We start from the raw sequence: 16,449 nt of genomic DNA on the forward strand, positions 1-16,449 counted from the left end.
ATTTTACAAAAGACTAACAGATGGAAAGCGGGTATTCAAAGACAGGAGGGAAAACTATAAACTAATCACCAATTATACCAAGAAATAATCCCAAGTAAACATTTTGATTAGAGAAAGGAATATTTTTTAATAAATTTTTCAGTTTTTCATATTAAAGGTCAGTGCAGCACCTGGAGACATGGAAATATTACATCAAACAAAAAACGTTCACCCAAAACTATGCTGAAGATTTACTCAGCCTCAGGCCATACAAGACGTAGATGAGTTTGTTTCTTCAATGAAAACGATTTGGAGATATTTACCAAACCTAAAATGACATTTTTTTTTTTCAAAGCGTTGCTTCCAGCTAAAATATGAATCCATTATTCATAATATTGCTTAGTGAAAAAGTTGTCTCGTCTGAATCAGGAGAGAAATATATTACGCACAGATCAAGCACTGTTTACAAGCCAAAACAGTTATAAACAAGTATGACAGTGGATTTTGAAGTGAAAGGACAACAGGGGGTGGACTTTATTACTGGAGGAAGCGTTATTATGAATTATGGACTCGTATTTTGGCCAGAAGTGACAGTTTAAAATTAACACCCCTTAATAATGGATTTGTTTCCTAAACATGCAGCGTTTTGCTGCACAAGATGTTAATTGATGGACTGGAGTGGTGTGGATTACTTTTTATCGGCTGTTTGGACTCTCATTCTGACGGCACCCATTCACTGCACAGGATCCATTGGTGAGCAAGTAATGCTACATTTCTCCAAATCTGTTCTGATGAAGAAACAAACTCATCTACAGGATGGTTTCAGGGTGAGGACATTTCCAGCAAATTCTCATTTTTGGGAAAACTATTCCTTAAAATTGCTAAAGTGCGATATTGTATTAAAAATATTTTATCCAAATGTGACACGGATATGGAAATGTACTGCATCAAACCCAAGTGCTAATCCTATTCCTGATCCCTGAATGAGTGAGTTCTGAACGACGGCCCAGTCAGATAAGACATCAGCACCTGCACAGATCAATGATAAACACTCCTGCCGTTAAACCCCGTTTCTGACTCTGTTCTCTCTCTTCCTCCTTTGCCACATCACTCCTCTGAGGATTCCTCTCAAGGTTACTCTGAAAAGAGCACTGCAGCGCACAGAGCACACAATGATTGAGGAACAACTGCAATCCTGAGCAGCACCACCACTGACGGAGACACCAGATGCTGCGTACCACAAACAGCCTGCAAATCAATTCACATTAGGAGAAACAGTCCTAGACAGGGTTCGAACACTTTCAAACAGATCGGATCAAAGTTGGGATCCAGAAGTATGTAAACACAGTAGCTCATCCTACCAATGACCTGTGCCATTGCACATCAACCTTTCAGACATTTGCATATCACATTATTTCTTATCTCTCTCTCAATAAGGCTGCATAGGCTACTACTATCAAATGTACAGCTTCACATACTACTAAGGATACTATCAGATAAAAACAACAACAAAAAAACACTCTAATATCAATCCAAAAATACATGTGTATATAGCAATACTACCAACATTAAGGTCTACATAAAGGCTACTATCAACACTGTAATACCATGAACTAACAGTACATACAGCTTTGCATATTCCAACAAAACTAGCTCTACATAATCTACTCTAAGAATCGATAGAGATGAAGAGCACAATTATCACTATTTGCATGCACTCAACAGTAATGGTTGGTCATTTCCAGCTCAGAGACGTTATTTCACTGAAAAAGCAGCAGTGATACAGACACATGTAGATGCACATAGAGCATCACTGTGAATTCAGTCAAACCAAATGACACTTGCTGTCGTGACGAGACTGAATGCAATCAGCAATGGAATAAATCATCGAGGAGATTCACACACGCTCACACGCGCACACATGTAGCAGGTTTCCATTCTTCATGTCTGCTGCAAGGTCATTTTGATGCTTCAAAATATAACGCGGTACAAATCTCATTTTTATTTATATTTCTCGTGGTTTATCAATTCTAGCAAATATGAAACTCGATACCAGCCCAAAATCAGCCAGTGAGGAAAATGGAAAGCCCAATCAGTCTTATTCTGATGGAAATAGCCTACTAGGTGAAGGGGCGAGGCTTAAGGTGCCGTATGTCTCTATGGGAATATGGCTTTTATCAATTACTCTTTTAATCTATTCTTTAACCCATGGCAAATAAAGATTAATATGCATACAGGAAATAAGTACTAATAGGCTACAACGTTCTGGGTGCAAAATACAGCGCATTTCAACGAAAAAAACAAACAAACAAAAAAATCTGCTCGCCGAAAAAATGAATTTTAATATCTTGAGATGATGCATGAGTTAAATGACAAAAGGTTGCCTTAAAAACAGATTTTATATCATTTAAGTTGGGTGTTATAATTATAAAGATGTATTTTTGATGAATATTAGGCTACGTCTGCATCCATCATTGACGAGAACACATTATTTTCCAAATGAATGAATCTGATGCCTCAAATATAAAATCTGAAAATTTAGCATTTAACATTAAAACTCACTCAAACATAAATGTGGTATATTTAAAACATGCACGAGCGTCTTAAATCATATTTATGTATATGCACGCTAATTATAAATGAGCTCCAAAAAAACACTAATTAATTAGCAAGAAACGACACTTACCAGTGCGATTCAGTTTTTATTTTTCCAAATGATGTCAGGAATAATTGTTTATAAGATACGGTGAATTTTTAGTCGTGATGATGAGCAGGGCTGTGTGACATTGCCTGTATCTTCACCCTGTAACGAAGGCGCGTGTGACGTGTAACGGGGTGCAACCCTACTACACAGGCAAAATTAACGATTCCTACTATGGCGAACGCTTGATTTATTAATATTAATCGGCACGCTGACGTTGCATGGTTACCTTCCTAGAGCGTCCAGTTACGTAATCTAGTTAGTATTCCTAGCCACGCCTTCTCCGTACTAGAATTCGATGATAGGCCAACCGAATCACAATCTTCTGCTCTTCAGCCAAACAGTGGCGCGAACGTCACGCTGTGTCATTAATATTCATGAGACAAGTAGGACTCCTTCATTCGCCAGCTGACCTGCACTCTTTACGAACGTCTGCCTTTCAGCCAATCGTGTAGGCTTACTGAGCGAACGTGATGTTACGTAATTAATATTCATAAGCCAAGCCGTGGCCATAGTAGGATTAGCTCATCTCGAGCGCACCTTTCTCCAATGTGCAAGCGGTCCGATATTATTAGGCTTCCAGCATCACAAATGCTGCAACCGAAACGCGTTTTTATTGTGATCAAACTGCACTGTATGTTTAATCCAAGCTGCCTACAAAGGTTTTACGGAAACGCGCGTTTTCCTCGAATAGCCTAACTGATTGCGGAAATAGTCGTGTTTCTTTATAAATTAATGTCATGTTGTGTGGTTAACATATGAGCCTTTAAAAGCATGCAGTGAGTCTGAAATCACTGGTCTGTGCATGATTGCACACGTGCTCTAACTCGTGCACATAATTGGCTAAAAGGACGGAACCATGATGCGCTTTTCTCTCCCTCTCCATCGACTGTTATTTATGTAAATTTGCCATAACCTGCCGTTATCAAAGGTTAAAACACTGTCAATTAATAACTGTCTGCTAGAGGTAAGGTAGGACAAGGTTTTCAATCGTTTACATTCCACAGACCCCCAAATATGATTATCCCTGTGCATCCAGGTATGTATTTTCATGTATATCCTAAAGACGCAATTTACTGTGACAAATTATATAGGCCTACGTAAAAAATATTTAGTTTCTATAATGTTACATTAAATTTTTTTGTCCTCACTATACTGTTGTACAGCCTACACGTTTTACTGATTTATTGACTGACTAATTTAAATCAAATGAATATATTTAGTTTAATTATATATACATTTTTAACACTGTTTTCCTGTAAAAAATGTTTCCCTGACGCCAGTTTGAAAACCTCTGTGATAGTGAACTATCAAAACAGAATCATATTCCCTTGAAAAAAGCCAAGATTTATGTCAATAACCTCTTAAATAAAGTAAAAAAGCCACAAGGCTGTAATTTGTCCACACTGACACTGTTTTGCAATGATGAATCAGTCAGATATCAATATATATATATACATATATATATTTTTAATGATAAGTCTACTAGCACTTAATATGGAATAGCAGTATGATATGACACAAAGTAACAGTAACAATACTATTCAAATGCTAACAAATAATGTTCTGCCACATAAAGTAGTTGATAAGTCCAATTCATTAACGCACGTCAAGCAAAGCTTGTCATATTAATGTAAAATGGCATTTATATGTATTTTACAACAATCACATCTCATCCACTCAGAATTCAGTCAGAACTGTTAAAATAAATAAAAAAATTGTGTAACTATTATAAAACAAATATATATTTAATTGCCAGCAGTTTCCTAATAGCCATGATTGGGTGCTTTGGTTATGATGCTGATTCTGGCATCATTTATAAAAGCTGTTGTTTTAGTACACCTCGTATGAATCATAACACCATCTGCCTATAAAGATGGAACATGAGCACAGCAAAACTGGAAAAATCTGGTTCCACATCATTTTGGGTTATTTGTTTGATGTGATTGTCTGTCTCTCGTGGAATTACTAGGTATCTGCGATGAAACCTGCACTGCAAAACCTGTGCCTGTCAGACGGAGTTCCAGAAGTGTCAGTATTATTGGACATAATGGGCTAACGCAGTGCTTAGCAACAGGCAGTATGACGATGTGACTGGTTTTCAAATAAGGCTGCAAGTCACCATTCTCCCGCTGACAACAGGAGCATCTACTGATGTACAGGTCTCTGAAGAAGCTAATACACCACAGTACCTCAACACCAAAATGACAGGCAACCTAGAGTTTGAAATCTCTGTGGCCTGAGTGTACAATCATAACCCATAAAGCCTGACATATGACATAAATATAATTTTAATATAATTTGGAGTAGTTCAGTTTATTGAACCTTTAGACAAAAGTTTGTTTGTTGAATATCAAAATCAATACAGATTTTATGGCTCATATTGTATGATATAATGAGAATACTGAGTTCACACTTGAGGAGGAAAAAACACCTATTTTATATGACCAAAAAGTAAGATTCTGCAAGGTTACCAAAAAGTAATTCTGATAGCTTGAAGTCATAACGATTTACAACAGTATTGACTACTTACATAAAATGCATATAAGTATCAGTTGTCACTCTGTATCTTACTTTTATGATCAAAGCCCTGTAAAATATACTGTCTACGATGCAATACAATGATTGATTTTTCTGAAAAATTATGTATGGATATTCAAGTAAAGTTGCTTCTTGAAACTTGAAATATTACTACCAATATAAAAGTTATTTTTATGTTTACTTACATTTCACAGCAAAAATACACATGAACCATGACCTGAAGTGGGACGTTTTTACAATGACACTAAAAGGCCTAACTATCGAGACTGCACAACAGGTTTTTCAGCAAAGTTTTTTATGATGTTTTGAAATTTGCATATCAAATGTGACACAGTAGAGTTAATTGTAATGCTTTTCAGCCGTCTGTGTTTGCTGTTATTTCCTCTATTTCATTTATTTTGCAAAAAATATCTGCTAAAATCTATTAAATAAAAAAGGTTAGCATGAACAAGCAAGACTTGATGTATATCATTCCAAATAATAATAAAAAAAGGGTTAGAAACTGCATTTCATGAAGACTTTAACAGTATGCAAAGCACTCGGTTATGTTGCGGTCCATTAGAAGTGCCTAAAATTTTGCGAGCAAGTAAACAATTTAATCAAGAACATTGTGTTTATATGATGCCGTCTTATGTGAATGTTAGGAAAATGAAGAAACCAAATCAGCCATATGCTGCTACATCTTTACAGGGTAATCATCATCAAGCTGTAATACGCCATTAGAAGGGAACGACAAAATTATTTGTTCTATTTAATTCCTCGAAACCTTGTCACAACAATGGATTACTTCATTAATGCTAAATTACACCTCTCTGCCTCATGAGGATACGGCACCTTTCAGCTATTAAAACAGAAAACCTCCAGCTCCAGCAGATGCTTCTGACTCAACATCTTAATTTGTGCTGGGCTTCATTCGTGCCACCGTTTCTAAAGAAAGAGGATGTACTAACTATTGTTAACAGCTCCCTGCAGACTGGCTTTTTAGTGCCATAAAAAGTGCCATGCTGCACTTGACAGGAAAGCAAGCTGGATTATTCAGTTCCAAAGACATTATCTGCTAATATTCATTATTATTTTGCAAAATTTATGGACTAAAATGTAGTAAAAATATTTTTGAAATCTCCAGTTTCTTTAGTTCCAGCTGTTGTGGGGCCTGTTGGCACGAAACATCCTTAATATTATTATCCCAGTTTAGATCAGTATACAAATTACAGCATGTCTAAGTGAACACCTGTTAGGAAACAGACAGACCATATCAGGCTGTATAGAACAGCCCTAAGCAATTAACCAGATGGAAGTCTGCAGTTTAGACTTGCAGAGCATCTAACTGACACTTATTATTCTGCTATAAAATGAAGAAAAGGCGGCGTATCTGTTTAAAACTGTGATAGAATGTTTATTATAGCTTCTATACTCTATTTGATTTTTTCGCCATTTTATGACTCCAGGCTGGGAAAAAAAAGAAAAGAAAAATAATAATAATATATATATATATATATATATATATATATATATATATATATATATATATATATATATATATATATAATTTTCATTAATTTAATTTTAATATATTTAATTTATTTCTATGTACTTATTTAAAATATAAATATACTGTATACACAAATTTATAATTATAAATTAGTTCTATTTACTTGTATAAGTTATATATTATATATAGAAGATCTGTCTCCTAAAAAGACACAGAATGAGTATAGAGTGTGTGAATGTGAACAGTTTAAATAATAATTTGGTCTCTAATTGATCTCTAATTTACAATTATAAATTGAATGCCATATTTTCAGTGTGGTGTGTTTTTGATGAGAAATATTAAATTTTACATGATTTTTATAAACCTCTGAAAAAATATATACCAGTATATATAAAAAAGCAAGCAATTGCTCTGTCATTTACATTATAGAAATATATTAACTTATACACACATACACACACATTATTTCTATTTACTTATATAAAGATAGATAGATAGATAGATAGATAGATAGATAGATGTTATTATAATCAGAATTCAATAGTACACACTAGTAATAAATATTAAATAACTAGTGCAATATGTAGTACTACTAGAATAGTTTATAGTAACTGGAAAAAAGTACTAGTTCCTGAATGTCTAACTGGAATAGGTGTAAAACTGGAATAGATACCAACAACTACTGGATTACTTGCTAGCAGTAAATAATAAAGAACCTAGCAACATTAAAAGACTCTAATAGTGAAATAATTAGGCTACATAAAAGATGCTCTAATTTTGAATCTTTTAACTGAAACTTTCTGAAGACAGCTAGGATCCTGTAGAGACGCTCGCGCACCGCTCGCTTCGCGCGTGATGAGCAGCTTTCCCTTTCTTTCTCTCGCTCAGTTTCTATCTGCATCTCATCGAGAGCAATCGCCTCCTATTGATTTATCGACCTGCTCCCACCTCGAGAACGACAAACCGCCCATCGCGTCGTGAACTGCGTTTTAATGACCCATTTACTGTCCGCGCGCTTAAACATGCTCAGAAACTATGAGTCGGTCGCACAGATGTCACATCACTCCAGTCGTTTACCATGAGAGAACTGAACATGTGCTGGAAGATTATTGCGACATTGAGCTTGGACTGTTTTAAAGGTTCTCCGTCCTCTTCGCACAGGTACGTCATATTTCAATAACTGTGTCAGTGTTGCGCATTATCTGTATGAAGATGTTTGCATGCATATGCAGGATTCGTGTTGGCGGACTAAACAATGGCAGACTATAAATGGGTTGCTATGGCAATGCCTGCTCAGAACATCAAATTTACGGAGATTGTGCGATGTCGCTAGAATGCATGATGCATACAAATCGAATGCATGGACATAATCTGATATACAGCACAAAACTAAACAATAATGATGTGCTTCAATCATAGACTAAGATGGTTTGCTGATCTGGTCTAGTAAGGCACTTTTTTTTTTTTTAGCTTGGTCAGGCTGTAAGACTAGCTTGAACTACACTATCTGTTATTGCATGCTGACTTTAACAATAAAATGATGTAGTAGGCTATTTGGTAAACGTTAGATTCATCCTGGGGTCACAACACTAGGTTATGCAACACTACCTTCCTTTGTGAGCATGTCATATTTCTCCCAATTGGAGGGGAAAGAGTCTGTTCTCAGATGTGTCTCCTAAAAGAAAAGAAAATAGATATAAAGCAAAAAGACATACACACAGAATGAATATAGAGTTGTATGCGAACATCATAGTTTAGATAACAATAATTTGGTCTTGGAAGTATATTGAGGTTCTTGTTATTTTAAAATGAAAGATTTGAGAATGTTTCTTCATTTACAATTTGAAATTAATACATTTATTTTATTGAAATAAATGCATGTATTCCAGATTTAAATTGGAACTTGATTGCCATTTTGTCACTGTGGTCTCAAACGTCTGATCATGTATCGAAAACACTGATTTAAAAAAAAAAAAAAATCCAATCAATCAGCATTAGATTTGACTTGAAAATTTAAAGATTAAAGAACATTTCTTAATTTACAATTTCAATTAAATATTTATTCCAGATTTGCATCACAATTTGAATTTAATAAACAAATCCATCAACATAAGATTTGAATTTAAGACTTAAAAGATTTAAGAATATTTCGATTTTTAAAAAGAAATTTGTTTTATTTAAATTAGTTTAAAATTAGAAATTGAAAGCCATATTTTCAGTGTGGTCTGTTTTTGATGAGAATAGTAAATTTTATATTGAATCCTCTTTAAAAAAAAAAAAAAAAAGGCAAGCAATTGCTCTGGAATTTACTTTAAAAAGCTAAGCTATACGTTGTTTTTGTTCGTGTGTATTTTTCTGGCATTTACCAGAGAAACCATTCAAATACTAAAGCGATCTCATCTGTTTTTCTTTTCTTTCCCATGGTCGTGCAGGTCGTCCACAAAGCTGGGCTCGAGTCAGGCCGCCAGCATGGAGAGCAGTTCTCTGACCGGTAGCCTGTCTCTGAACTCTGATGTTCCTCACTGCCAGTGCTGCATCTCTTTCGAGGCCCGGCTGAAGCGTCTCTCCTGCGGCCACCTCTACTGCGACCCCTGCTCCGATCAGATCGTCAACCTGGCTTTTGAGGACATAGAAGGTCTGGCCGAGTATCCTTGCCCAATGTGCAAAACCCTTCGTCACCTTGGAGGCTTCGCTTCAGCCCACAGCTACCAAGGCACGACCCACTGCTCGCCCTTCGGAAGTCAAAAGCAGCAGCTAGTTGAAGAGAAAGGAGGCCTGTGGGAATGATTGTGTCATTTAAAGGAATTGTCCACCCAAAAATGACAAAGTGCTGAAAATGTCCTCACCCTCAGGCCATCCAAGATGTAGATGAGTTTGTTTGGACTCTCATTCTGACGGCACCCATTCACTGCAGAGGATCCACAGGTAAGCAAGTGATGTAATGAATTTCTCTAAATTTGTTGAAATGAAGAAACAAACTCATCTACATCTTGGATGGCCTGAGGGTGAGTACATTTTCAGCAGATTTTCAGTTTTGGGTTAACTACACTTTTAATGCAGTGGTTCTCAACTGGATTTGTTTCAGGACCCAGATTTTACATGATTCCTTTATAAGATTATATAAGCTTACTACTAACTACACACAATTACCAGGACAGATCCATCACTCATTTTCAGGTCGTGACCCACCAGTTGAGATCCACTGTGATTGAGCTTCATATCATGGTTCGATATTCTGAATCTATTATCTGTAAAATGAGAATACAATGTTAAGTGAGACCTGCGTCGTAAGTGAATCATTTAATAGGTTTCATATGCTCACCAGTGTCCTAATTGAGGAAAAGTAAGTTGATGCTAAGAGTGTTTTACTTCATTACTGGTGGAAGTGATTTAAACAAACTACTGGCTTTCATAGACAGTAGATTCAGTTTGTATTTTGTTGTATTTGGTGTTTTTATGCCAGATGATAGTAGTAAAGCTTACCCGAGTGTGTATTTAATTTTGTAATGAGTGCTGTTGATGTAAACATTTATTTATTGGGTAATTTACAATTCATGAACTTCTTGTAATGCTTCTTGTAAAGTGCTCATGTTGTAAATATCTATATTTTGATAAGATTCAAGTATTGGGCTCATTTGTCATATATTTTTAATAAGCCAGAATAACAAATGTTAAGAAAACCATCAAACATTTGTATTTAGGAACTATAACATGTATTTATTTATCTAAAATGTGCCAATAAAGGTTGTTATAAAAGAATAAGAAATGAAAAACATGAGAATAGATTCGTCCCTGTGGCAGATGCAAGGATGAAAAAGGCACAAGCATTGGGTCATTTCATGAAATGCAAGCAATTCTTGTGCCATCAAATAAACGTTTGCTTCAATTCAGTCTTGTGAAATATGTTGATGCAAGATATTTCAAGTCCATTTCTCCTGCTGATATGAGAGCGAGACAATAGAGTGAAATCTCAACACGGTACCGTATGTTAATGTCTCCAGCACCTTTTCCCCGTAGGGGAAATAAAAGTAGGACACAAAGCTCTGGAGCTACTCTCTCAATTTTGGAACGTCACTGTTGTCAGACATTAGTGGCGTAACACTTTTTGAGGAAGAACGCCTCACAAGAACAGATCTGAAGCTGTCTGTCTTGTAACCCACACCACTAAGGAGCTTCAGAGCTTTCCATCAAACCTAAAAGGAATAGTTCACCTAAAAAAAATGAGAACGTCACATTTGTGTTCTTCCAAATGCTGTTATTGTTTCCTTAGAACATTAAAATTAATTTTCAAAAGAAAAACAACAGCACTGGGATGAGTAAATAATGACAGTTTTCATTTTTGGGTCAGCTATTATCAGAATGAGCAGTTCTGAACACTGTAATTTGTAGAAAATCTGTCAGTCTTACAAAAGAAATCCACAGGAAATGAAAAAAAAAAAAAGCATGTTGAAGGAAGTCTTGGAACTCCACTGATTGAAAACGGAGAGAGTAAAGCACAGAAGATAAAAATATAAAATGAGAATATAAAATGAGCGCTACTTTTTTTTTTTTGTCCTTCCTTACACACAGATTGACTTAACTCTCATCACAAAATGATTTTAAAAACACATCCTCGTACATTATGATGAAGTAACACTTAAATATCCACTTAAAAGACAGAGGCAGCATATAAATAATTGTAATATCACTGATGTTGCATCTAGTCTCCATTTCTCTTCTATTTTTGTATTAATACTTAATAAAATACAAAAATGCATTACACACTTAACAGTATTGTGCCGTTGCTTGTAAATATTAAGAGGCAAGACAGCATTTTGTATTATTTGCATTCAACAAGGAGGCTGAAGATTATTTTGTGTCCATCTTGTGGCCGTTCAGGGAACTGCAAAACCTCCTTAGTTGTATTATTAGCGTGATAGCAGCCATTTTCCCGCCTTTTTGGTTGAGGAAACACAAATCGCTATTTTACTAGCCTACCGTACCATGAACTACTGATACATGCACAAACTACTTAAAGCTAAAATCATTTCGTGACCAACACAGAAGTTAACAAATCAATATTTTGGCATGAACCTCAGTCAGACACATTTAATTTCACATGCAGACATATACTACTCTCTGCTTCGCTACAGTTTTAAATTTTTATTTAAACAAATAGTAAATTCTGTTGTTATTTAGTCACCCTCATGTCGTACCAATGTCTTTTTTATTTTCATTCTTCCATGAACACAAGGTAAGAAAAATGATCACTGTTTCACATGTAAAACAGCACAAATTACAAGCTTTCAAGCATCAAAATTAATCATTTAGACTGATTCTGTGAAGAAAGTCAGCTGATTCATTGAAAGGATTCATCTCGATTAATTGCATACTGCTACTTTTAAAAGATTTTTAGTGAATAATGATTTAAATTTTGTTTTGTTTTCACACAAAATCATGACATCAAGTCATAAATTTGGAACAACATGAGGATGAATAAATAACAAGATTCTTTATTTTTAGTGAACCAGACCATGTAGTTAAACTATCTTATAAAAACACAACAGAGGAAGAACGTCATGTTGTAAATTGTTGACCCTTTTTTGCTAGCCTGTTTTATGCTAACCTTTACATAGCTGCGTATACCAAAAAAAAAGTCCACGTCAATCTGTGCTTTTTCAAGTGCACATAGTTTTCATGTTTCTAGTGGAGTTTCTGCTTTGTACCGTATTGAATTGTTTCAGTAACACAAACACCAGAGAGGGGCGTTTCTTTCCTTCCTTCAGATCAGTGTGAGTGTCCGGGGCGTTTGGGAAGTTTGGCACTAGGGGAGGGAATGTAACGCTGCCCTGATTGCGGCTCTTGGTGGCCGAACAGAAACGTGTGCTTGCCGTTATTCCTCTGCGCAGGCCTGGAAGGATCAGATGCCGTCCGCTGGGCTCTGGGAGGGACGGAGGATTGGACCGCACCTCGGCTGGACAGCAGCGGCTGTTGTTGAGATGTTCTAGAGGAAGAGGAGAACAGGAAGGTCCCATTGTTGGCGTTCTGGTTGAGGTTGGACTCCAGCCGGCGTGGCTCCTGTCGTTTAGTCTGGTTCTCGGGGCGTCTGTGAGAAGCCTGAGCCAGTTTCTCTCGGAGCTGCTGCACTTCCCAGGCCAGCTGATCTAATGGATGCTGACTGCAGGAAGACATGGGGTGTGAGAAAGCCTACAGGAAGTGGAGAGAGACGGATGTTATAAAATTAACTTGTTGTCAACAACATGAGGATGTTAAATATCATGTTTTCAATAATCAAATATCGATCAATCCATCCTTTTATCCATTTACTCATTTATCTGTGTTTAGCCATCTATTTATCTGTTCAGCCATCCATCTATCCATCCATCCTTCCATCTTTTTAGCCATCCACCTGTCTGTCCATCCATCCGTTTAGCCATCTGTCTATCCATTCATCCGTTTATTTATCTTTTAGCCGTCCTTCCATCCATACATCTAACTGTTTAGCCATCCATCTGTCCATCCATTCATCTGGGCATCTGTCTATTTATCCATCCATCTTTTAGCAGTCTATCTATCCTTCCGTCCACCCATCCATCCGTCTATTTGTTTAACCATCTATCCATACATACATGTACTGTATCTATTTATCTGTTCAGCCATCCATCTGTCCATCCATACATATATCCATCTATCCGTTCAGCCATCCATCCATCCATATATTCAACTATCTGTTCAGCCATCCATCTGTCCATCTATCTATTCATCCATGCATATCCATCCATCCATCCATCCATCTACCTTTCCATCCATACATATATCCATCTATTTGTTCAGCCATCCATCTGACTGTCCATCTATCCATTCACCCATAGATATATTCATCCATCCATCTATCCATTCATTCATCCAAACATATATCCATCTTTCTGTTCATCCATCCATCACAACAGTGGCTTTCACAGTACATACATACGAACTTAAATACTTTGCACTAATTCCCCCGGAAAGTGATTTTCTTTTCAAGAAAACAAATTGTTTTCACCGTATATTGATGATTCGCATACATTAAATTTGCAACCTAGTGAAAAAAACCATATCCAAAAACCAAACACCAGTGTACCTGAGCGTGTAGTGCGCCCCTTAAATAGCAGCCCCTCCATACTCTGACACAGGGTCCCAAGAGCAGGGGCAGCAAGGGCTCGTATGGGTCGTGAAGAATTGATTGGTTCTCTGAGGGTTCAGAGAGTGAACAAGCTCTGATGAGACGCTCGAGTCCAGACAGACTCTCAGATGAAGGAGCCCTGCGGTGGCTCTTCCAGTATGAGCCAGAGTTTCCGCTCCTCCAGGGGAGCAGGTTGGAGGGATGGGAGAATGTGCTACGGGACAACAGGAACACAGAGCCTGGCAGTCCATCATTGTGCTGAAAGAGAGAATAAAAGCATTAACGCACTCTTTAACAGGCTAATGAAGCGGTACAGTCAGTTGACAGCCCAATTAGAAGTGTGACCTAATTTTGGCACAGGTTTATTAGTTGGCCTCATTTTTAAAGAAGCTCCCTTCTGATTTCCAGCCATCTAGGGCAGCCCAGAAAACATGAATCAATGATCATTAACATGACACAAGCAATGCCTGTTAGCTGTTAATGAATTTCTCTGTCCTGTACTATCAATTCCCTACTCAATATTGTTCCTCTCTATAAAGGAATGAGGAAATTAATAGTCATATCTTGACTATGCTTTTGCAGTACAGTTATTACAAGGACGACGCCTCTGGAGAAGCCCGAGATTAAAAGAAGAATTCTAACTAAATATGAAAAGTCTGTCATTGTTTTCTCAGCTTCATCTCATTCTGACCCTGATTTACTATCTATTATTGTCTTGGATGGTGACTTGTATACTACCATTCAAAAGTTAGGGGTCAGTAAAATGTCTTAATGTTTTTGAAAAAAGTCTCTTAGGCTCACCAAGGCTGCATTTATTTGATAAAATATGGTAAAACCAGTAATATTTAATAATATTCTTTCAATAAAAAAAATCCTGTGATGCAAATCTGAATTTTCAGCATCATTACTCAGTCTTCAGTGTCACATGATCCTTTATAAATCATTCTAACATGCTGATTTGCAGCTCAAGAAACATTTATTATTATCAATGTTGAAAACAGCTGTGCTTAATATTTTGTGGAAACGGTTTATTATATCAGGGTTCTTTGATGAACAGATAGTTAAAAAGAACAGCATCAATAGTAATATTGCCTAATTTGTTGGTGCTTTTTGAAGCTTGGCTGCAAATTTTTATGAAACAAATATCTTATGTGTTTCACAAATAATAAAACAGGATCAGAAATCAGACTGCTGAGCGAATCATTGGTACAACCCTCCCTACTCTCCAAGAACTGTACTCATCCAGAGTGAGCAAAAGGGCTGGCAAAATCTTTCTGGACCCCTCACATCCAGCACACTCCCTCTTTGAACTGCTGCCGTCTGGTCGACGCTACAGAGCTCTGAGCACCAGAACGACCAGCACAGAAACAGTTTCTTCCCTCAGGCAATCCATCTCATGAACACCTGACAATAATTGTGGAACACACACCACTATTCATACACTTATTCATCTAACACACATACATAGTCTACATTTCAAATTTGCACATAATATACCTGTACATACAAAACTGTCTATTATAATATACCTGTACATACAATTGTCAATTTGTATATTGTTATTCCCTTTTTACTTGTTCTATTTTTATTCTTTTATTATCTGTTTTTGTCCTGTCATTCTGTTGCACTGCGGAAGCTTCTGTCACGAAAACAAATTCCTCGTATGTGTAAACATACCTGGCAATAAAGCTCATTCTGATTCTGATTGGCATGAGGGTGAATAAATTAAATAAAATGTTCATTTTGGGGTCTCAAGAGTGCCACTAGTAGGATTCAAACCTACAAATCTTTGGTTTATCAGCCCTGGGGCCGGTTGCACCAGCTAGACGTAAAAAAGCTGGGTGTAAGCCCTACGCTGGGCTTTGCAACGTCCAGCTTTACGATAAATATTTAGACCTGTTGCACCAACTAAAACTACGATCAGACGCAGCTAAGCCCGGCGTAGACGATGCGCTTCCACGCTGACACATTCTCCCGCAGTTATAGACATAGCTGAGACGATGTTCACGCTGCAATGGCTACAACTACTAATATAGAACTGAATTGCTCAAGACATCATAACAAGTGAAGCCACCGCGCCATGATTTCACTGAGTAAACATTTTCTAACAAGTCCGCATTTTTATATAGTCTCCCTGCACGTTCCCATGACAGATTTCTTTAAACAAACATTAAAAATGAAGGCGGTAGGTCAAGTAAAATATAATGAATGCAATACAAGGCTTCTTTCTAGTTATTTTTTTCTAGCTGACAATCAAGGTTATATGTACAATTAATGTCTTTCCTGAGGTAGCCAAATGTGACTTAACGTGACGTCTTTCTGTGGCTGGAAAACCACATTTATAGTTTGTATTTTGTGATAAAACTGACAGAGTTTGAAAGCTGACACTTTTATCTCTGATTAAAAACAACAAAGCACAAACTTACTGCGATTATTGAATGGCAGGCACGCTACAAATAATGAATGGAATTAAAGACGTGAAATATTTCCAAGCATAGGCTACTGTCCTTCCAAGCAAGATGTGGAATGGTAGGCTACATTTCTTTTAATAATTCCTGATCATATGTAATATTTTACTGTATAATTGCAAGATGT

General features: G+C 36.7%; 2 protein-coding genes across 3 annotated transcripts in view; both read right to left on the bottom strand.

Annotated features, from left to right (window-relative positions):
* Window positions 1–2,910, bottom strand: part of sv2a (synaptic vesicle glycoprotein 2A) — a 44,252-nt gene extending 41,342 nt beyond the window's left edge. The window contains exon 1 of the mRNA XM_058747239.1: window positions 2,666–2,910. The gene's annotated coding sequence lies outside the window, so the exon portion shown is untranslated. The remainder of the gene's footprint in view (window positions 1–2,665) is intronic.
* A 7,426-nt stretch (window positions 2,911–10,336) lies between these two features.
* The window catches only part of mtmr11 (myotubularin related protein 11), a 33,655-nt gene continuing 27,542 nt past the window's right edge, over window positions 10,337–16,449 (bottom strand). For both annotated transcript variants that reach the window (XM_058747028.1, XM_058747029.1), the window contains exons 16-17: window positions 13,813–14,112; window positions 10,337–12,899 (exon numbers count right to left, since the gene is read on the bottom strand). In XM_058747028.1, the coding sequence (XP_058603011.1) occupies window positions 12,480–12,899; window positions 13,813–14,112 (720 nt within the window). In that variant the 3' untranslated portion in view covers window positions 10,337–12,479. The remainder of the gene's footprint in view (window positions 12,900–13,812; window positions 14,113–16,449) is intronic.

Source organism: Onychostoma macrolepis, chromosome 16 (assembly GCF_012432095.1).
Source record: "Onychostoma macrolepis isolate SWU-2019 chromosome 16, ASM1243209v1, whole genome shotgun sequence".
Lineage (NCBI taxonomy): Eukaryota > Metazoa > Chordata > Actinopteri > Cypriniformes > Cyprinidae > Onychostoma > Onychostoma macrolepis.